Source organism: Equus asinus, chromosome 12, assembly GCF_041296235.1.
Source record: "Equus asinus isolate D_3611 breed Donkey chromosome 12, EquAss-T2T_v2, whole genome shotgun sequence".
In the NCBI taxonomy this organism is placed as follows: domain Eukaryota; kingdom Metazoa; phylum Chordata; class Mammalia; order Perissodactyla; family Equidae; genus Equus; species Equus asinus.
Genome location: NC_091801.1, coordinates 53,834,488 through 53,858,084, shown reverse-complemented (window position 1 = coordinate 53,858,084; position 23,597 = coordinate 53,834,488). Strand labels below are relative to the sequence as shown.

At 37.5% G+C, this 23,597-nt stretch overlaps 1 protein-coding gene across 13 annotated transcripts in view; it reads right to left on the bottom strand.

The window, feature by feature from the left end:
* The window catches only part of OXR1 (oxidation resistance 1), a 458,899-nt gene that overhangs the window by 69,153 nt on the left and 366,149 nt on the right, over positions 1 to 23,597 (bottom strand). For 2 of the 13 annotated variants that reach the window (XM_044780815.2, XM_044780817.2), the window contains exon 1: positions 11,872 to 12,429. The exons of 9 other annotated variants lie outside the window; for them this stretch is intronic. In XM_044780815.2, coding sequence (XP_044636750.1) covers positions 11,872 to 12,070 — 199 coding nt within the window. In that variant the 5' untranslated portion in view covers positions 12,071 to 12,429. Of the gene's footprint in view, positions 1 to 11,871; positions 12,446 to 23,597 lie in introns of those variants that run through there. 2 more of the 13 variants (XM_070481476.1, XM_044780822.2) reach the window with 2 other exon arrangements.

Below are 23,597 nucleotides of genomic sequence, written 5' to 3'. Positions count from 1 at the left end.
TTGAGAACTGAAAGTGATCACAGTTGTCACATAGTCTGGTCTCTTACTAAGTAACTTTATAATACCCTTTTAAAGTCAGTTGTCAGCAAAATATGAATCTAGATTGGGAGTACAAAGAGGAGAGGTCTTATTCTTTCTCCTCATAAAAGTTATTACAGTTTAGAAATATATACAAATTTTGATTTATTTAATAATCAAAATAATAGTTAACATTTATCAAGTACCTAGTATATGCCAGGCACTGTTCTAAGCACTTCACATTTATTACCTTACCTAGTTCATCAACTCTATAAAGCAGGTATCATTTTTACCTCCATTTTACAATGGAGCAAACTAAGGTACATTTTTGGTTATCACAACTGGGAAAGTGTTACTGGCATCTAGTGGGTACAGGCCATGGATGCTGCTAAAAATGCACATGACAGTCCTCCCATAACAAAGCAAAAATGTCAATACTGATGAGGTTAAGAAAACCTGCTATATATCCACCACCTAATATTATGCCTGGCATATAGTTAGGTGTTCAATAAATATTTGATAGATAAATGAATATACACAACTTTCTCTGAGATATAGTTATCTTGGCATATCGGAAAGAGCAAGGGAGTTAGATTTTACTCCATCATCACCAAAAGCAGAAACTTAATATATGTAATCTAAAGCAATTCCCATCTAAACTGAGTCCTACAAGTTTTGATACCTGCGTTTTAATAATTCAGTCCAAAATATTATATGATTCTACTCTAATTTCTTGTTTTGCTATTTGGAGAATATTGCTTAATTTGCCAATCAATGACAATTTTTAAAATTTATCTTTTAGTTACTGATTTCTAGCTTAATTGAACTGTGGTGAAAGAAAATACTCTAAAGAAGTTCAAACCTTTGAAATCTGTTGAAAGTTGCTTTATGAGCATATGTAAATTTAGTAAATGCTCCATATGTGCTTGAAAACAATGTGGATTCTGTACTATAGGGTAGTGTTATCTGTGTGTGTGCGTGTGTGTGTATGCACACACACACACACCTGTCTCCACATGCATCATATTCAAATATTCTATATCCATATTGATTTGCTTTTGTACGCTTATTCAGTAAATTACTGAGGGGGCTGTTAAAATTCACCACTATGATTGTGGGCTATTTGGTTCCTTATAAGTCTCTTTACTTTGCTTTCTACATTTTGAGACCATGATATTAGGTTCATCCAAATGAAGAATTGTTATATCTTCCTAGTAAATTGAATTTTTCCTCAGAATACTTTTTGCCTTAAAGTCTGCTTTGTCTGATATTAATTATATCAACTTTCTGTCCATTAGTGTTTGCTTTTGCTTTCTACATGCTTTCAGCCTTTCTTTACCTTTTTGCTTTAAATGTCTCTCTAAAGCAGGGCCTTTTTATTTGCCTATTTGTTCTATTTTATTTGCCTGTTCTATTATTCTCCTTTCTTGCCTTCATTTGGAGTATTATTTATTAATTTTCTCTTTTCTCTCATTAATTTGGAAATTATACATTCTTTAAAGATTCTGTTAGCAATCGTCCAAGAAATTACAGCCTGAATTACTGACTTACCACAATCTAATATTTAACTAGCACTTTTATCCTCTTCCTGGACAATGCAAGGACGTTTAACACTTCCAAGATTTATACACAATTGTTATTAGATACTTTAATTACATATATATATCTAAAAAACAGTATAAGACATTTTTCAAGACAGTAAATATTCATTTAGTTTTACCCTCATATTTACCATTTTTATGGCATCTCTGGGTAATTTCACAGGGAACAGAATTCTGGGTTGGCAGGTATTTTCCCCTGCCTTTTAGTTTCCACTGTTTCTGTTGGGAAATCAACTGTCAATCTTATTGCTACCTCATTGAATATTTGTTCTGATCCTTTTTAAGATTTTTCATCTTTGGTGGGATCTATATTGATTCTACTAGGAGTTTGTAGGGATGCTTGAATCTGTGAATTAAAGTATTTCCTCAGTTTTGAAGTTTTCAGTCATTCTCTCATTAAATTCTGCCCCATTCTCACTCTTCTCTCCTTTGGGGACTCAAATATACATACATTAGAACTCCTTATTATATCTTGTAAGCTTACCCTCTCCTATATTTTCCATTCTTTTGTCCTTCTCTATTTGGGATATTTTCTTCTGACCTATCTTTCAACTCACTAATTCTCTTTTCTGTGGTGGCTAATTTGCTGTAAAATACATCCAGAAAGCCCCTAATTTGGAGGATTACATTTATCAGTTCTAGAATACCCATTTTTCTTTTTTATCTTACCTTTCTACAAAATTCTCAACACATCTATTTTAAATCTGATAACTATGACATCCAGAGTTCCTGTGGATCTGTTTATATTCTCTGTTGTTTCTGATGTCTTGTCATTTGCCTAATTATGTTTTGTGTGTTGGATACTAAATTTGCAAAATTGTCTGTAGACAGAATTTGACTCATAGAAAAAGCTGTTTTCTCCAGAAAGGATTAATGTTTGCTTCTGCAAACACCTGAGAACACTAACAATGCCAGATCTTGTTAATGAAGTTATAGGAATGATGATTTGAAGCTGAGCTATCATCCCACAAGAGCCTAGCTACTTGTTTTTCTGTACTCTAAGGTAGAGCATTTTGGGGTCCTAAGTGAGAAGAGTTCACCCCTGCCCTGTGGTGGGTCTTGTACTCTGTCCCTGTCCCCTTTTATCCACAGTTGTCAAAAGCACCTCTTAATCTCTCAGTTCCTGCTTCTGGAATCAACACTCACCCCAGGGAAAAAGCAATCCCAAATTGGAGCTGCTCTTCCTTGGGCCTCTGTCCTCACTCAGATCCTAATCTAGTCATATCAGTTAGCTTTCTGATAGCCTCAATAGAATTAATTGTTTTGTTTTGGACCAGCTTTTTAAATTGTTCTCAGGATATTTCCAATTATCTAGCTTGCTATTACCAGACTCAGAAGTCCTAAAAAATATTTAAGCAGAGACTTGACAAAGCAGTATCAGAACTTTAAATTAAAGATCATTTTGGTAATAGAATGAAAGGCAAACTGGAGGAAGAAAGCAAGCCTGGAAATCAAAAATGAAAACAGTATGACATCTAGTTTTAATATATTAAAAGACCCATGTTATAAGTGGATATTATAATTTTGGTAGCAGCTACTGATAAGTTTCATGATCTAAAAACACTGAGCTGGAAGTCAATATTTTCAAACACAATAATATAGATTTTAAAACTTTAAAAGCATCTAAACTAAAAAGACATGCTGATAATAGCTTTTCTAATTAACTCATATCCTCGACAGTAGGTAGTATAGGAAAAAATGCCTATATTTTCAACCTTTCACTTGCTATAGACTCCTTATCCATAATCAAACCAAAAAATCCCCCAATTTTTCTTCAACTTTGTAAGCACCCTCCTCTAGATATCCCCCTGTGTTTCTACTTCTTTTGACAGTTGAACTTTTGGAAATAAGAGTCTACTTTCACCGTCTTTACTCCACTACCTCCTACTGATTCCACAATGCACTGCAATGGCTTCTCTTCCCAGATCACTAAACCTGCCTTGGCAAAAGAGAATAAACTAAGTGGCAAATTTGATGGGCTTTTTCAATTTTATTTTATTTGATCTTTGTGAAGCATCCAACTAATCCCTTCTCAATGATCATCTTTCCCTTTATCTGGTAACACCTTACACTCCCACTGGTCTCCTATCCATTACTTGTTCCCCTGTAGTGCCTCTTTCCTCTAGCTGGCCAAGGAAATTTTTGGTGGCCCGCTTCTAATTAAAATGGTCCCTGATATAAAGTTTTATAGAGCCTTGCTACTTGAATGTGTGTTCCAAGGACCAGTAGCATTGGCATCACCTGGGAGCTTATTGCGAATGCAGAATTTCAGGCTTCACTCCAGAACTACTGATTCATGACTGATTTGCATGTACAATAAATTTGAGAAGCAACTAGAGCTTTTAAAAGGATCAAACTTGCAGACTGAATAACCAACAGAAGAAATTCTTCCATATATAACTCCCTACTCATGACAGTAACACTAGCAATTTTTAAATCTCTGTCAAATCAATATAATTGTTTTCTAAAGTAATCACTGTAACAGACTACATTACTAAGTGTCCTGTATTCCTCCCTGGGGAGGAATATAAAATAATCTGTACTATCCCATTGATGTCAGACATGGCCATGTGACTTGCCTTGCCCAATGAAACATGAACAGAACTGATGAGTCTTCCAGGTAGAAGTGTTAAGACTCAACATTGTACTTATGAGCCCTCTTTTCCCTCTATCTCAAGACCAGGGCTATTCTATATAGTGGCTGCTCCATCAACATGGAGCATAGAGGGAAGATGTTAATTCCTAAAAGTGTATTACACATACACATATGTGTGCACACAAATCTGGTCATTCTCATTTCTGCTCCCTGGTTAAATTACAGTGATTGGAAAATAAACGAAGGATTCTGCAGGAGTTCATGCATAAAAAGCAAATCACCTACATACTAGGTAAACAAGGAACTCTAGCTTGCTTAAGACTTCTTTCCTGAAACATTATTCAATGCCCATAAGACTGAAATTATGCCAGCTGTATCTAAATAAAAACTCCAGGTATGAGGAGGACATGTCAAAAGGACTAGCGGGGAATACTGAATAAAAGTTATTAAAATGTAGTTGAAAAAATGTGAATGTTACAAATATGGGAAAGGTAAAAACAATATAATGAGTAAACATTAGAAGGTGGGGAGGCTATGGGAGATGAAACTGATAATGTCATCTCAAAGAGTTAAATATACCTCACCTAAACCTGAAGCAAGAATGTAATGATAATACGAACCTCTTAATATTTTTTCAGAATCTGCTTTAGACACACCTTTTAGGGAAATACTTTCATATGGCAAACAAATATCTTTCAGTCACTCTTTCCTTCTAACCATCCATGCATCACTCTATATGTGTATATACATAGATAGATAGATAGACTAGATCTTGACAATAATGCCTACCCTAATATTAATGATGTCTCTGGATGGTTGGATTGGAGGTGGCTTTTAAACTTAAATTTTTGCAATGTATGACTTCATAGTTAGCATGCATCAGTTTTACCAAAAAAAGAAAAAAAATTCTTATAAAAGACTGTAAGCAAATATACCAAGATTCTACCTTCAGCATTCCTCTCTCAAGCATGTAAACACGCCTTCTTTTCAAGAACTTTTCATCATCAGCTCAGTTTTCTTAAGGTCTCAATCCTATCCAGAGGTTGGCATACAATTTAAACATGCATCTCTTTTCCTAACCTAAATCATAAAACAGGTGCATGCCCAAAGCATTTGTGAAGGTAAAAAAAAAAAACCCTGCTAAACTCATCAAGACTCAGCAATTTGATTGAGAGAAACATTATTAAGGAAAATAGTGGTTTTTAACCCTACCTACACATTAGAATCACCAGAGAAACTTAAAACTGGGTGAACTTAAAGATTTTGGGGGTCGGCTCCGCGGCCGAGTGGTTAAGTTCGCATGCTCTGCTGTGGTGGCCCAGGGTTCGGATCCTGGGCGTGGACATGGCACGGCTCATCAGGCCACGTTGAGGCGGCGTCCCACATCCCACAACTAGAAGGACCTGCAACTAAGATATACAACTGTGTATGGGGGGGTTGGGGAGATTAAAGCAGAAGAAGAAAAAAAAAAAAAAAGATTGGCAACAGTTGTTAGCCCAGGTCTCAATCCTTAAGAAAAAAAGAAGATTGGCAACAGTTGGTAGCCTAGGGGCCAATCTTTAAAAAAAAAAAAAGATTTTGATTTATGATCTACTTTTTGATTATTGTCAGATCTTAGAGATCCGATGCTTAGAGTGGGGCTTTGCCATCAGAATTTTTAAAAATCTACCCAAGGAATTCTAATGTTCAGTCAGTGGTGATGAGACCCATTGCTCTAGAACAATGCTGTCCAATGAAACTTTTTGTGATAATAGAGATATTTTATATCTGCATTGTCTAATATGGTAGCCACTAGCCTTGTGGCTTTTGAGTACTTGAAATGTGAGCAGTGAGACCGAAAACTGAATTTTTAATTTCACTTAAATTAATTTAGACAAATTAATTTAAATTAATGCTTAGGTGCTACCATACTGGACAATGCAGATATAGAATCTAGAATCCAAATTCCTCAAATCAATCCCTCACTAGTCACATTCCAAGTGCCTATTAGTCACATTTGCCTAGTGGCTACCACACTAGATAACACAAATATAGAACAACTCCATCATTGCAGAAAATTATATTGAGTAGCTCTGCTCTAATAAATTTAAAATCTAGAGTCTTGACTATATGACCTAAAATATATAGTTTATAAACTAGCACCTACCCCTCAGTTAAGACATAACACGAGATAACTGCCTATTTGGATTAACTGCTTTGGCTGTGCACAGAACTGCTTTTACTAACTTGAATTTTGTTGTTACACCATTAAGCTGCATTAAAGAATGGTGTTTAAAAAACAGGTTTTTGAAATTAGAATCTGTATTTACTATAATGATGGTGAGGATACTTTTAGCTATATTACAATTCCATGAGAATTTTTTCTTTTTTTCTCACTGTCAGGAATAATTGTGTTTCTCCTTCCTGCCTAAGCAACAGGTTTATCTTTATTTTAGGAATACTGTAATTAATGTCTGATCACATTTCCCTTTTTTCACTGATTGACAGAAAACAAAAGCAAATTTTTGGCCTTTCTCTAATACGTGAATTTGACCTTAAACCATGCCCCTTTTGGATACTAGTATCCTTTATTCATTCAACAAAATGTATCAAGAGTCTCTTAATGTAAGTTTGCTGGTGGCCATGAAGGGAGCCTTTTTACACAGGAAATAATTATTTGCAGTTACCTTACTTTTTAATTAATGTTTGATTTATTGAAGCACAAACACAAAAACCAAGTTTTCCTTTAAGCCTTCAACTATAAAGTGAATTCTAGTTATAAATCTGGTAAATTTTAACACACTTTTTAAGGTGCTGTTGACAGTTGATCAACTCACACAGAAACTAAATATCCTTAAATAATCCTATTTATAATCTTGGGTAAATTCTCTAACATACACTAAACTTCATTTATAAATTTACTAATTTCTATTTTAAACACTTTAATTGCTGCTAACAAGTAAACAATTCTAAGAGCTTAACTCTAGGAAGTACATTACAATAAAGGGATTTGTGTGTGTGTGTGAGGAATACTGGCCCTGAGCTAACATCTGTGCCAATCTTCTTCTATTTTGTCTGTGGGATGCCACCACAGCATGGCTTGATGAGTGGTGTGTATGTCCGTGCCCGGGATCTGAACCTGTGAACACTGGGCCACACAAACTTAATCACTGTGCAACCAGGCTGGCCCCTACAATAAAGTTTATTTAAAACTTTAAATAACTTTCATGAATGTTAATTTCTCTTAACCATTCCAATAGTTTCTAAATTTAGCCAAATACTTTCACCTTTGAACTTAAAATCACAAGTCAAAAAGTAATTACACAAGCATTCATTTTAAATTAGATTCACAAGGCTAATTTGTATGTACTCTAGTGGGCCTAATTCTCTGAAATATAACAAATATTCTAAAGATCAAATTCATTGATTATTCCTAAACTTAATATAAAAATATCAAAGCTAAGCATTTAATAAATTTCATCATTTCTATATTTATTTCAAATCTGACCATGGATAAAAGACTTACCCACTAAGGAAAGTAGTGATTCTCAAAGTGTCGTCCCCAGAAAAGCAGCACCAGCTTTACTTGGGAAACTATCAGAAATGCAAATTATGGGGCCCAAACTAGAAGTACTGAATCAGAAACTCTGAGGGAGGGGTCCAATATCTTCATTTTAAGAAGACTTTCAGGTGATTCTGAGGCACTCAAGTTTGAGAATCATCGCTTTATTGTAGCCTCAACTACTCAGAGGCAGTTTTGTTCTAAAACACAGGTAATACAAAAGGCTTCAGTTCAGCTATCCTGCAAGATGAGCAGCAATTCTAAAATAGGTAAATCTACCTCATGCTTGAGAACCTCTGGACTAAGGAAACAATATTATGAACTCAAACTTGGAGTTACCATCAGAGCAGACTCAGGTTGTTTATCAAGAAGAGATTCGTCTCCCCGTCTACCTCCCACCTTAGGAAATGAGATTAAGACTGCGGACATCAAGGGTTACCTTCCTCCATCACTGACGAACGCTGTGAGTTGTTTTTTTTAATAGGTACTGTAACATCTGGTACTCCAAATCTTTTAATTAGAGGCACTTGATCTTTCCTGATAGACTCCCTTCAAGATAAACCACTATCTAACTCTTCTAAATAATTTGCATCTGCAATTTCCAACCTAAAATACACCTAACTTGTCTAACACCTTCATTGGATTTTGCATTTTCACTTTGGTCATTTCAATAACTTTATAATTCTAAAGAAATTTCAATGACAATCCATCCTATCTCTTATCTAATTTAACTTGTTTTAATTTTAACACCATACATGATAGAATTCTGATTCTTCTCACTTTTTTCCCCCCATCTGACAGGGCCATAGCTCTTATAAATATAAAGGCAGCATTCAAATGGATTCTACATCCCTTATTTCTTTGTCTGGGTCAGTTTCTTTATCAGAAAAATGGGATAATAATGGTACCTATCTTATAGAGTTGTTATTAGGAGTAAATAAAAACATTTGCTAGTGCCTGTCCCATAGGAAATGTTCTTAGCAGCTATTATTCCTGTTGCCATTTCCCCCTGAAAGATCAGTTTTAAGTGCTAAAAGTAAACTAAAGAAAATTTCAATAGGACTGAGATGTATTTAAAGTATACTATCACCCAATGAGAAAACAGAGTCGACATAACAGGGCAGTTTATGATAAAAACTATAGTACAGTAAGTTGAGACTCTAAACTTGCTAAACATTTATTTACACTTATTTATTATCATATTATCTAGTAAATGCTTTTTCTTTTTAGATTGGCACTTGAGCTAACAACTGTTGTCAATCTTTTTTTTTTTCCTGCTTTTTCTCCCCAAGTCCCCCCAGAACGTAGTTGTATATTCTAGTTGTAGGCCCTTCTGGTTGTGCTATATGGGACCCCACCTCAGCACCGCCTGACCAGTGGTGCCACGTCTGTGTGCAGGATCCGAACGGCAAAACCCTGGGCCGCCAAAGCGGAGCACGTGAACTTAACCGCCCGGCCGTGGGGCCGGCCCCCAGCAAATACTTGTAAAGGCTACACATTATAGGCTTATTATGGTCATGCTTCCAAACAAGAGCTATACTCAAGGCCCAAAAATACTGTCTGAATCAAATCATAATTTACTCTTAAGCAGGAAAACGAATTGTATTATAAGGTGTTTCCTTTGCAATTGTTATTAACTACAGCAACGGTGTGATAAGCTCCTTAACGTGTCTAAGTCCTAATTATGGATTTCCTGAGGGGACTATAATGTTGGATTCAGCGAACACCAAAAGCTGGTAAGAGTAAAAGCAGCCACCTTGGAGAGAAATAAAGGAATCAGTAACACTAACAGTCTGGTAAGTGGTTTGTTTATAAAAGGAGTAAGACCAGAAACATTTGACCAAAATTTTATGAGGTTCATCCTTGATCTGTTAATGGTGAAACTATTTTATCAACACCATTACTGAACATGAAATGGTGAGGGGCAAGATCACTAACAACAAATGGGGTCCTGGAGTGCAGCCACTCTACAAGTGTGGAAGTGTCTGTACAGAAATACTGCACAATACATAGGACATTGCAAAGAACTGAAGGAAGGGTGACAGGCAACAGGAAACTTAAGCAGCTGTTATAAAATTCTGAAATAAGGCTAGTCACAAGCGGAAAGGGCAGAAGAAAGCCTTCAAACAGACTGACAGATATTCATTCTGAAGGACACAAATGCAAAGAGAAACCCTATAGTCAAAACCCATCTGGTAAGCAGCTGCAAAGAAAAGAGTTCTCATTTTAAGCAAAGCCTGGCTAGAAATTAATAACCATTTATCTTTTACTTGTATATATACATGTTATCTCTCAAAGGAGTCAATCTAGGAAACTAGACTTCTTCTAAGAATGGCAGGGGGTCATCAAATTATTGCTGGGGCACTTCTTTCTTGAACTGCCTTCAGAACTCTGTAGGTATAACTTCAGAGACCTAGGTTTTTACTTCCAAATGCTATCTTTTAGCTTACCACCCAATCATTTTCATCAGTTCTGTTGCAAATAAAAAAGAGCTCTAGAATTGAGAAACTCTGGCATCATCCAATCAACCTCATTTACAAACAAGAATATATAAGCCCAAAGAGATTAAGTAACTTGTACAAATTCTTTCGGCCAGTTAACGCTAGGATGTTCTTGCCCACCTCACTGTGGTCATAACTGTGACATCACAAAGCCTCTCTCACTTGTGTCAGAGACTTGGGGGCACCATGAATATTAAACAATGTGCCATGGGTTCATAAGGTTGCTTCAATTAAAGAGGAATTTGTATAGTATTTTGAAGCAACTCTGAAGGAGAGTGTCAGATTTGGCAGTGTGCTCAATAAATGTTTCTGAATGAATGAGTTGGATGTATATGTTTGGGGATATTTATTAAAATATTGACCATATTCCTTCCTGGTTAAGCTCCACCACATATTTCTCAATTCTCCATCTGTTAGAGGCTGGTCACATATCAACCGCTTTCAATTAGGCAACTGAAGACTCATTAAAAAAAACATCCTTTTTTCTAACAATACTTGAAAGTTCCAGCACTCATCCCCGGTCCCACCCTTAAGACGACTGAGCATCTGGTTAATGTCCTTCAAAGTACAAAGTAGCTCCCTTTTTCATGTTCTAATTCTAAAGACAAGATATTTTATGTAAAGTATGAAAACTTATTAAAAGGAGCCGTGCTAAACTGGATTTTAATATTCAAGTTTCTTCAAAGCTTAAATCACATACACACAGCTTAATAGATGTCCTCACTGTTCCACTGCTTTCAAACGAATGGCAGGATTTGAGATTATGGATAGATTTTACATTCTTTGTATTTTTCTTTATTTTCTAAACTAAGACTCATAAATTTTCTCTCATAACACCAAAACGCATTACAAGTAACAAAAATAAGACAAAATATAAAAGACTAGGGGGAGGTCTGCCACTTTAGAGAAAGCCAAAGATACTGGACAAGTTATGATATGCGGTATGCTAATAGTTCTTCAGCAAGGCTTGTCCATAAGATATCAATCTCATGCCACTACGACTGACTCTTTTTAAAGAATAGTACAAAGCCATGAAGATTAAAAAAAAATAAAAACATAACAGTCAGGATAAATGGTAACTGAGAAAAAAGTTTCTAGGTCCTGTCACCTCAGGACACAAAAGTCACCTCGGTTGCAGCGTAAGTGAAGCATTTTCTCTTGCCATGTAGTACTAGGCAAGTGCTGAAGTGACTCCAACAGTTGGCAAGTATCTAATAAAAACATTGAGCCAAACCCAAAACAGGCCAGGCACGGTGTCCTCACTGATTCCAGGACCCAAACCACCGGCGTCAGGGGCTCACCAGTCCCCTCCCAGGGGGAGGGCAAACGAAGGGCGCGCACCCCTGACAGACTTGCGGGGCAAGAAAGCTCGATCTCGGGGCCGAAAGCAGGAAGAGCAGAGCAGGAAGGGCTGCGCCGCCGTCAGCAGCAAGGCTTCCGCGCCCAGAGCCCGAGCCGGCCGTGTGCTGCCCTCCCGCCGCCCCGGCCCCCGCCGCCGCCGGCCCAGGCAAACCTGCCGCCGCCCGCCGCGCCCCCACCCGGCGCCCGGACCGCCGCCTCCCCCCGCCCTCAGTCCGGTCGGCCGCGCGGGAGGCGAAGGAAGGCTGGGCTCACCGGGTCCCTCCGGGCTGGACGGCGCCGGGGGCCGGTGGGGCGGGGCCCCGCACCCGGGGTCCCCCTGGGCGGGCTCCCTCAGGTAATCCTCGAAGCGCACCTGCCGGGCCTCGCCGCCACCCCCGAAGCCCCACAGGCGGCTGGCCGTGCCCCGCAGAAGGCGCCCGCTCTTGCCCGTGAACGTGGTCAGGTAGTCCATGCTGCGGCGGGGCAGGCCGTGGGGCAGAGCCCGAGCAGGCGGACGGTTACCGCGGCGGCGGCCACTAGCTGCGCGCCCGTCAGCCCGTGAGACCCTCCACGGGGGCGGCGGCTCAGCGCGCCTCACAGGAGGCGGGGAGGGGGAGGGGGCGCCCCGAGCCTTGCCCGGGGCGGACCATCGGGAACTACGCGTCGGGGGGACAGAAGCTGGCCAAAGTTTTGAAAAGTTTTTCTGGTCGCTTCCAGACGCCAAGTCAGGGAAAACTTAGCTTGTGAAGTAGGTACATTCTTCCTGGAACAGAAGCAGGATCGGAAAGCTGGCGGCTTTGAGGCACGCAGAATCGGTCCATCCGCTCCCCCACCCCCGCCCCACTCCAATGGAGCAGGCCTGCCCCACCCCGCCCCGCCCGGACCCGACCGGACTTTCGGGACTGCGGGAAAGGGCAGAGCCGGGTCTGAAAGTGGCCCAAGGGAGGCTTTGCTGCAGTTGCAGAGTCTGGGGGACTAGGAGGGCAGTGTCAAAAAGTTTGTGTGTGTGTGTGTGTGTGTTAGGGGACGGGGTAACTTTTGCAGCTTGTAATTTTGCGGGGGGGGGGCGGGTGCGGTGGGAGGGAGGAAGGAAGGAAGGTTAAAGATAAAAATGCAGTTATAGGTAAAATAAAACCAACCCTAAAGGATAAAATACTCCTTAGGAAGCATTATGAGACCATCTTCGTCAAATAAAGCAGCATTAGTCACGTTGTAAGTTCGTTGTGGCATTATGAGCTGATGTTAGAGTTTGACATTGCATGAATCTGTCCTGTCAGACAAGGTACAGACGGGCTTAGTGTGCAACCTTATGCTCCTTCAGGCCGAGAAAGCGCGCTGACTTTTGACAGAGATTTACTGCCGGATTTCGTGTCCTGTGAGATCTGGTTATTCTCTTGGTTTCAATTCACACCTGTTTATAGCTCTTTTAGTTCTTCCCACGTGTTAAATAAATAAACCCTCTTTCTCGGAATTACCAGTTTATTCATATATTTGAAGGAAGAGTTTGAATTACTTAGGAAGTTGAACAGCTAATCATACCAAATAATAAAGTCCAGAAAATTTTTCAGGAACTTAAGCTTTCTACAAAACTATTAAAGATTTCCCCCCTCCCCTCTTTTTTAAATCATTGGATCTTTTTCCCACCATCACCATTTTCAGCTTAAATTTTTACTAGTTTGGGCAAATTTCACCATTCTAACATCAGCATCACCTTTATACCTGGTTAAAAATATAGAACTTTAGGGCTGTACCCCTAGATTGTAATTCACAGTGTTTGTGAGAAAGGACTCAGGAATCTGCCTATTCAGCAATCATCCGAGTGTTTAGATGTGCTGCTTAGGAAAGTACTGGTCCAGACTTCCTTCTCTACCTCCTATAGGCCCATTTGGTAAGACAGTAAGTGGGTCCTGGTTTTTCTGAGATCTCTATTTGATAAGGAAGCATTACCATGCTTAGCACCACTTCTAAGATCTCAAAGAGGCACAGTAAGCTTTAAAAATCGAATTGCAATGACTTAAGTTTAATTCTGATTAACTAAATTGAAATTCTTTTTCTAAGATATGTATTACATCTTGAAATTTGCCATTTAGTTTGTAATAAACATATCAAATTAGCGTTTTTTATACCTGATTAAATCTGCACTTTTAGGTCCAACTTTAGCAGGAACCTGTACTCTACCAGTTCAAATAAAGGTTTACGGGCAGTTAACCCATCAGTTTTTTCTGCTTTTATTTCATGGAAAGCCAGAGCTGCTGGAGAAAAATGTATAAGCTTGATGATTAAGTGCCTTACAATTTTTTATTTAAACTCAGCTAAGCCCTAATGTCTCCAAAATCCTTTTACTCATATAATCAGCTTTCTTTTTTATTCTTCACATTTGTTGTCTAGTTCCGAAATGTCACTGCTCTCCTGAAGTTACCAAATTCATCACTCGAACTTGTTACTTTGCCTTCTACCTGACCCAGAAAATCACAGGCCATCAAATATGAACACTCTCACTTTTCTTCCCTTTTTCTTTTCAATCTACAACAAGCTCATCTCCACATTTTGCCTCAGAAGGAAGTCCTTATTCCTGTCCATGCCTCTCCTTCTCCAAATTAATTCTTGATCTTATTCTGCTTTATGTTGTCTACGACTTGCCAGCCTTATTATTCTTCTCTGTTGTATTATTTTGCTCTCTCTCTCCTCTAGTTTCTTCCCCCTTATCCTACCTATATCATCCACATAAATCCCTTCCATCTTAAAAGAAAAGTTTCCTTATATGCTGTGCCTGCCTCTCCAGCAACTCTTTGCCTCATTTTAAAAATACCTTTTTGACATGATTTACAAACCATGTAATTCAGCTGTTTTAAGCATACAATCCCATGGTTGTTAGTTTATTTACATAGTTGTTAAACCATCACCAAAATCTAATTTTTGAACATTTCTGTCACCCCAAAAAGAAAGGTCTTATCGATTTGAAGGCACTCCCCATTCCTGCCCCCAGGCATAGGCAACCACTAATCTACTTTCTGTCTCTATGGATTTGCCTTTTATAGGCATTTCCTATAAATGGCATCATATAATATCTGGTTTTTGGTATCTGGCCTGTTTAATTTAGCCTAATGTTTCTGAGGCTTATTCATGTTGTAGCATATATTAGTACTTCATTCCTTTTTATTGCCAAATAATGTTCCATTTTATGGCTATGTCACATTTTATTTAATCCATTCATCAGTTGATGGACATTTGGATTGTTCCTATGTTTTGGCTGCTATGAATAATGTGATGAACATCCATGTACAAATATTTTTGTGGACATGTTTTAATTTCCTTTGGTATATACCTAGGAGTGGAATTGCTGGTTCTTTATATATATATATAAAACATAGTGTGTTTAACATATACAACATGATGATTTGATACAAGTATATATTGTGAAATGATTACCGCAGTAAGGTCAGTTAACACTTCCATCAATTCACATAATCATTTTGTGTGTGTGTGCTGAGAACATTTAAGATTTACCATCTTATCAACTTTCAAGTATATAATTCAGTGTTGCTAACTATAGTCACCATGGTATACATTAGATCCCCAGAATTTATTGATTTTACAATTGTAAAAAATTACAATATTTATTTTCCAACTGTAAATACAATTGTATTTAAACAATTGTAAGTTTGTACGATTTGAACAACATCTCATCATTTTCTCCAACCCCTAGGCCTTAGCAACCACTATTCTACTCTCTGTTTCTATGAGTTCAGTTTTTTTAGATTCCATATGTAAGTGAGATCAGGCAGTATTTATCTTTTTTTGTCTGACTTATTTCACTTAGCATAATGCCCTCAAGTTCCATCCATGTTGTTGCAAATGGCAGGATTTCCTTCTTTTTATGGCTGAATAATATTCCATTGATATTTATACCACGTCTTCTTTATCCATTCATCGAATGCTGGACATTTAGGTTGTTTCCATTTCTTGCCTATTGTGAGTAATGCTGCAGTGAACATGCAGGTGCAGATATCTCTTTGAGATAGTGATTTCATTTCCTTCAGATATATAGACAGAAGTGGGATCACTGGATCATGTGGTAGGTCTATTTTTAATTTTGTGAGGGACCTCTGTACTGTTTTCCACAGTGGCTGTACCAATTTATATTCCCACCAACGGTGCGTAGGGTTCCCTTTTGTCCAGATCCTTACCAACACTTATGATCTCTTGTTTTTTGATGATAGCCATTCTAACAGGTGAGGTGATATCTCTTTGTGATTTGATTTGCATTTCCCTGATGATTTGTAATGTTGAGCATCTTTTCATGAACCTCTTGGTCATTTGTATGTCTTCTTTGGAAAAATGTCTATTCAGGTCCTCTGCCCATTTTTAATTGGATTGTTTGGTTTTTGGCTATTGGGTTTTATAAGTTCCTTAAATTTTGGATATTAACCCCTTATCAGATAAAAGGTTTGAAGATATTTTCTTCCATTCCTTAGGTTGACTTTTCATTTTGTTGATTGTTTCTTTTGCTATGCAAAAGCTTTTAGTTTGTTGTAGTTCCACTGATTTATTTTTGCTTTTGTTGCTTGTGCTTTTGGTGTCATATCCAAAAACTCATTGCCAAGACCCATGTCAAGGAGATTTTTCCCTGTTTTCTTCTAGGAGTTTTACAGTTTCAAGTGTTTAATCTGTTATGAGTTAATTTTTGTGTATGTTGTAAGATAGGGGTCCATTCTTTTGCATGTGCATATCTGGTTTTCCCAGCACTATTTATTAAAGAGACTGTCCTCTCTCCATTTAATATTCTTGGCTCCCTTGTCAAATATTAGTTGATGATACATGCATGGTTTATTTCTGGGTTCTGGAGTCTGTTCCATTGGTCTATGTGTCTGTTTTTATGCCAGTACTATAATGTTTTGATTACTGTAACTTTATAATATAGTTTGGAATCAAGAAATGTGATGTGTCCAGCTTTATTCTTCTTTCTCAGGATTGCTTTGACTATTTGGGGTCTTTTGAAGTTCTACATGAATTTTAGGATTGTTTCTTCTATTTCTATGAAAAATGCCATTGGAATTTTGGTGAGGATTGCATTGAATATACAGAATGCTTTGAGTACTATGTACATTTTAACAAGATTAATTCTTTCAATCCATGAACACAGGATACCTTTCCATTTTTTTGTGTCTTCTTCGATTTCTTTCATCGAGATCTTGTAGTTTATAGAGTAGAGATCTTTCACCTCTTTGGTTAAATTTGTTCATAAGCATTTTATTGTTTTTGATGCTACTGTATATGAGATTGTTTTCTCTATTTCTTTTTCAGATAGTTCATTGCTAACATATATGAATGTAACTGATTTTCTATGTTGATTTGTATCCTGCAACTTTACGAAATTCATATATTAGTTCTAACAGTACTTTCATGGAGCCTTATGATTTTCTATGTATAAGATCATATCATGTGCAAACAGAGACAATTTTACTTCTTGCTTTCAGATTTGGATGCCTTTTATTTCTTTGTCTTGCCTAAATGCTTTGGCTAGAACTTCCAGTACTATGTTGAATAGGAGTGGTGATGACAGTGGGCATCCTTGTCTTCTTCCTGAACTTAGAGGAAAAGTTTTCACCCTTCCCCTGTTGAGTGTGATGTTAGCTGCAGGCTCGACATATATGTGGCCTTTATTTTGTTGAGGTACATTTCTTCTATACCCAATTTATTGAGAGTTTCTGTCATGGAAGTATACTGAATTTTGTCAAATGCTTTTTCTGCATCTATTGAGATGATCATATGATTTTTACCTTTCATTCTGTTCATGTGGTGTATAACACTTATTAATTTGCATACATTGAACCATTCTTGCATCCCAGTGATAAATCCCACTTGATCATTGTGTATGATCCTTTTAATGTGCTGTGGAATTTGGTTTGCTAATATTTTGTGAAGAATTTTTACATCTATATTCATCAGAGGTATTGTTTTGCAGTTATCTTTTCACGTAGAGTCCTTATCTGGCTTTGATATTAAGGTAACGTTGGCCTCATAAAATGAGTTTAGGAGTGTTTCCTCCTCTTCAATTTTTTGAAAGAGTTTGAGGATTGGTGTTAAATCTTTAAATGTTTGGTAGAATTCACCAATAAAACCCTCTGGGCTGGGGCTTTTCTTTTTTTGGAATGTTTCTGATTACTGATCAATCTCCTTACTCATTATTTGTCTGTTCATATTTTCTATTTCTTCATGATTCAGTTTTAGTAGGTTGTATGTTTCTAGGAATTTATACACTTTGCCTAGGTTATCCAATTTGTTGGCATATAATTGTTCATAGTTGTCTCTTATGAACTTTTATATTTGTGTGTCATCAGTTGTAATGTCTCCTCTTTGATTTCTGATTTTATTTCTTGGAGTTATCTCTCCTTTTTCCTTAGTTCAGCTAAAGGTTTGTCAAATTTGTTTATCTTTTCAAAAAACCAACTCTTAGTTGCATTGATCTTTTTTATTGTTTTCCTGGTCTTTATTTCATTTATCTGCTGTCATCTTTAATTCCTTCCTTATGCTAACTTTGGGCTAAGTTTGTTCTTTTTCTAGTTCCTTGAGGTATAAAGTTAGGTTGTTTATTTGAGCTCTTTCTTTTTCCTAATGTACGAGTTTATCACTAAATAAAGTTCCCTCTTAGTACTGATTTTGCTGTATCCAATAAGTTTTGGTATGTTGTGTTTCTATTTTCATTTGTTTCAAGAAACTTTTTGACTTCTCTTTTGATTTCTTCTTTAACCCATTGGTTCAAGAGTGTGTTAATTTCCACATATTTGTGAATTTTCCTGTTTTCTTCCTGTTATTGATTTCTAGTTTCCTATCATTGTGGTATGGAAAGATACTTTGTATAATTTCAGCCTTTTTAAATTTCCTGAGACTTGTTTTGTGACCTAACGTATGCTCTATCCTGTAGAATGTTCCATGTGTGCTTGAGAAGAATGTGTATTCTGCAGCTTTTAGATGGAATGTTCTGTATATGTCTGTTAGGTCCAGTTGGTCTAAAGTATAGTTCAAAACCAGTGTTTCCTAATGGATTTTCTATCTGGCTGGTCCCTCCAATGTTGAAAGTGGGGTACTGAAGTCCCCTGCTTCTAATGTATTGTTGTCTATTTCTCCTTTCAGATGTTACTATTTTCTTAATATATGTATGTGCTCCAATGTTTGGTCCATCTATATTTATGATTGTTCTATTTTCTTGATGAATTGATACCTTTATCATTTTATAATGATCTTCTTTGTCTCTTGTTATAGTTTTTGATTTAAAGTCTATTTTGTCTGCTATAAGTGTAGCAGACTCTTGCTCTCTTTTGATTTCCATTTGCATGGAATATCCTTTTCCATCCTTTCACTTTTTGCTTATGTGTGTTCATTAAGCTGAAGTGAGTCTCTTGTGGGCAGCATATAATTGAGTCTTGTTACTTTTTATCCATTCAGCCACTCTATGCCTTTTGATTGGAGAATTTAATCTATTTACACTTAAAGTAGTGGGTAAGGACTTGATAAGTAAGGACTTATTAATGCCATCTTATTGTTTTCTGGCTGTTATGTAGTTCCCTTTTCCTTTCTCCCTCTCTTGCTATCTTCCTTTGTAAACTGATTATTTTCCATAGTGGTATGCTTTGATTCCCTTCTTTTTATCTTTTGAGCATGGACTGTGGGTTTTTGCTTTGTGATTACCATGAATTTTAAATAAAACATGGTCTATTTTAAGCTGATAACTTAATTTCAATAGCATATACTCTACTCTTTTATTACTCCCCTCATTTTATATTTTTGATATCACAATTTACCTCTTTTTATATTGTGTATCCATTACTAAATTATTGTAACCATAGTTATTTTTAATATTTGTCCTTTAAACTTTTTACTACAGTTAATCACACCACCATACTACAGTATTAGAGTATTGTGAATTTGACTATATAGTTACCTTTACCAGTGTCTCTTATATTTTCATATGTTTCTATGTTACTAATTAGCATCCTTTCATTTCAGCTTGAAGAACTCCTTTTAGCAGTTTTTATAAGGCAGGTCTAGTGGTGATTAACTCCCTCAGCTTTTGTTTGTTTGGGAAAATCTTTATCTTGCCTTCATTTGTCAAGGACAAGTTTGTCACTTCATGGTAATCATGTGATATCTAGCTGGCAACTATCTTATGGGATAGAAATGTCAACACTCAAATTTCTGATGTGATAAGCAGAATCACTGATAGAATCAATAAGTGGACTGACACTAAGCAAAGACGTTTTATTAGTGTTAAGAAGCAAAGGAATGAATCTATTATTCGCTTAGTACATCTGGCTGTTAGTAAACCTAAAGCCTAACTTGGTAGATAGCAAGATTAACCTTTGACAATAACCCTTTCTTTATTCAAAGCCTTAGTGCTTCTTTCTCCACTAAAAGGGTTACGCTAACATTCAAACTGTTTTTCATATGGGACTCTCACCTGTTTCAAAATTACCACAGAAAGGAAGAGTATAGGTTGTTGTTTGGATACAACCAGGATCAAAGCTCTAAAGAGTATACGATAAAGATTTAATATAGCCTTTCAATAGAATGGGAAAGAGCTTAATATTCATTAAAACAAATTACCCTCTAGTAGTTGCCAACCCTGGATATAACCATTTCAAACCCTACTAAAAGCAAGTAACTTTTCTTAATTTGAAAACTGTCTAAAAAGTGTCAACTACCACACTTGTCAGAAATAACATATATAAGTAATCAAGACACGCAAAGATCCAGGAATACCATCACTGAGAATTATAATTGAAACTTAGATCATAATAACTCACATCAACTTACTATAGAATTTTTTCAGGATTACTTTTATATCCTATCAAAGAATATTATTACAATTATATAATTACAGGCCTAAATACTCTGTACCTGGAATGTGGAAACTTCTGACTTTGGGTCAGTTTCACTTAGCTCATTGAACAAGTGCCAAGAGATATTAACATTTATGACTGAAGTTGTAAAAACTTAACAAGGCTTTAAAAGTCTTTAGGGTCAATAGCCAATCAAAATCCCCAAAGAGGAGTATTATGCCATGAAGACAAACATGCATATTCTCTTTCTATGGCAGGTTTCTTTCTCTGCCTGTACTCTGTGTGGGGTTATAGTAGAGTGTGTGTTTCTATAGATGGGACTGCATGCATAGCCATGAAGTAGTCTACCCTCTGTCTCTTTATCTTTCTTGACTCTTCCTCTCCACTCTTGTTCCACTTCTCTCTTAATTCTAAATTAGGGTTACATGTTGCTGCAACTTCTTAATTGTGTTCATGTTCTTAATCTAAAAAAAGCTGATAAGTGAAACATTTGGATGTATAGTATATTAAATGCTTTATTTTAATATATTAACCTTAGGTATTAATAGCAAATATTTTAAAGTTATATTTTGTTATAGTTTTGGAGAGGTTTTAGCCTAGAAGGTATTAGAAATAATTTCCCTATCTCTGCTCTGTATTTTTAAAAAAGCTATTAGAAAAATATAAATGCAAAAAGGAAAACAAAGAACAAAATAATTTGGGAGAAACCTAGCCTGTTGCTAGTTATTACTTTTATGCCAAAATGTCAGTTTCCAGCTTCAATGTATAGCTGGTAATTAAGTAGTTTTGTTTCTGTTTTTTTTTTCCCCTCCTGTTTGTAGGGTAGGAGATTGAACCCTGGGATCTATCAATAGAAGACAAATGAAGCATGGCAATGAAAAGAGAACATGCCTACCAGTCCATCTATCTCTCCTAAAGAAAGTGCTGGGCAGTAATGCCAAATTCTATCAATATTCCATTTATTTTAGCCATGGTACATGAGCAGCAAACTGGTAAGTGCTGAGCATAATATTTGAAAGGAAGAGGGGCTGGCTCCATGACCGAGTGGTTAAGTTCGCGTGCTCCGCTGAGGCGGCCCAGGGTTCGGATCCTGGGTGGGGACATGACACCGCTCGTCAGGCCACGTTGAGGCGGCGTCCCACATCCCACAACTAGAAGGACGTGCAACTAAGATATACAACTGTGTATGGGGGGGGGGCCGTTGGAGAGATAAAGCAGAAAAAAAAAAAAGATTGGCAACAGTTGTTAGCCCAGGTGCCAATCTTTAAAAAAAAAAGGAAGATTGGCAACAGTTGTTAGCCCAAGTGCCAATCTTAAAAAAAAAAAAAAAGAAAGGAAGAGAACCTGTTCCTCTTTCCAAAGTGTATGGGGGTTCCCTAACTCCCCACCTCCTCATCCCAAACACCATTTTAAAGAAATGCTAATAATGCCAGGTGAATCAGCCAAAGTCCAGGCAGCATAAAGGAGAGAAACCCAAACCTGTATGGTCAATCCTTAAATGATCCAGCACTGACCAGATAAGTTTAATTTTCAAAAGAATCACGTACTGGTCATTTTCTCCCACTGCAGATCTACTCAACTCTCAGTCTTCACAGGAGGCAGTAGACACAGCAATATAACCAGATTCTTTGCTGCCCTAACAGGCATGAAGGAATGACCACTTCCAGCTACCTCTCAAGAGAGAAACAGGCCACACCCACCTACCTCACTCCCCACTCCTTATCCAGGGCCTCCTGTGAGTGCTGAACTGGCTCTACAGCCAACACCAACAGCAGCAGTGGCATGCAAAACATTTATTGAATGAAGTGAACAAGGACTGGTTGGCAGCCACTTTGTGCCTAACCTACTGGTATCCTGGGAGTCAAGGAAGGAAGGAGTGGGGAGGAGATTCTTAAAATATACAGAGAAATTTACAACAACACTGTTGGGCTCTCAGATTGAGCTGGTCCTGCTAACACACTGCATGATATATAAGCACATGCATTTCTGTTTGCTCAGTAAACCCTATATGTTGTGTGACATGAAATACCCCAGCATTTAGTTTCTCCCCTCTTTAATCCACCTGCAGCACTGCAGCCAGTGTAATCTTAAATCCACAGATCTAATTGTTGCCTTTCCTCTACTTTAAAAACACTCCTTGGGGCCTGGCCCCGTGGCCGAATGGTTAAGTTCCAGTGCTCTGCTGCAGGCGGCCCAGTGTTTCCTCAGTTCCAATCCTGGGCGCGGACATGGCACTGCTCATCAAACCACGCTGAGGCAGCGTCCCACATGCCACAACTAGAAGGACCCACAACGAAGAATACACAACTATGTACCGGGGGGGCTTTGGGGAGAAAAAGGAAAAAATAAAATCTTTAAAAAAAATAAAAAATAAAAAAAATAAAATAAAATAAACACTCCTTGTTCACAGCAGTAGCTTCCTGTTGATAATGAGAATCAGCTGTGGAACATTTTTAAAAATGCAAATTCCCCAACTATATCCCAGAGATCCTGATTCCAGGGTTGTAGAGTGGGGCTTAGAAACCTGTATTTTTCAGTTATGAGCTGTGTTTGAGCTCTGCTCCTTTATAGTTCTTCCAAGTGTTTTTGCATCTTTAGTTTATGTAAATCACACATTAACTTCTGAAACAGGGCCACGAGACTAGTTTTGACAAACACTGAGCAGAAGTGATGTATGTGTTTTACACTCACCTGTGTAAAGAACAGCTTCTGTGTAAAACAGCCAATGTTTTGCACCCCAGGTGCCTCTGCCCCTGCCTCAGCAACCAAGGACATTCACTACCTGCTCCAGATGGTACAGCTAGGAGATGGTGGAACCATCTCCAACAACCTGGATCTTTGAGAAACTATGTGGATCAGAGCCCCTACCCCCAACCTCAACCTCAGTTGGACATGTAATATGAGCAAGAAATAAACAATTATTATAGCAAGCCACCGAGGTTTGAGGTTCATTTGGCACCATAGCATAAGCTAAGCCAACCTTGATTGATACAAGGGTTTTGCAAATGCTTAATTTATATTTATTTTTATCACATATGCCAAATTAATGTACTAAAGAACCAGATTTATGTTTTCAAGTTAATGCATTTTGTTTTTCAGGCCTCTCTTGGCATTTCTATATTCTGATGAGTATTCTGAGATTGTGAGACTATTAATCTT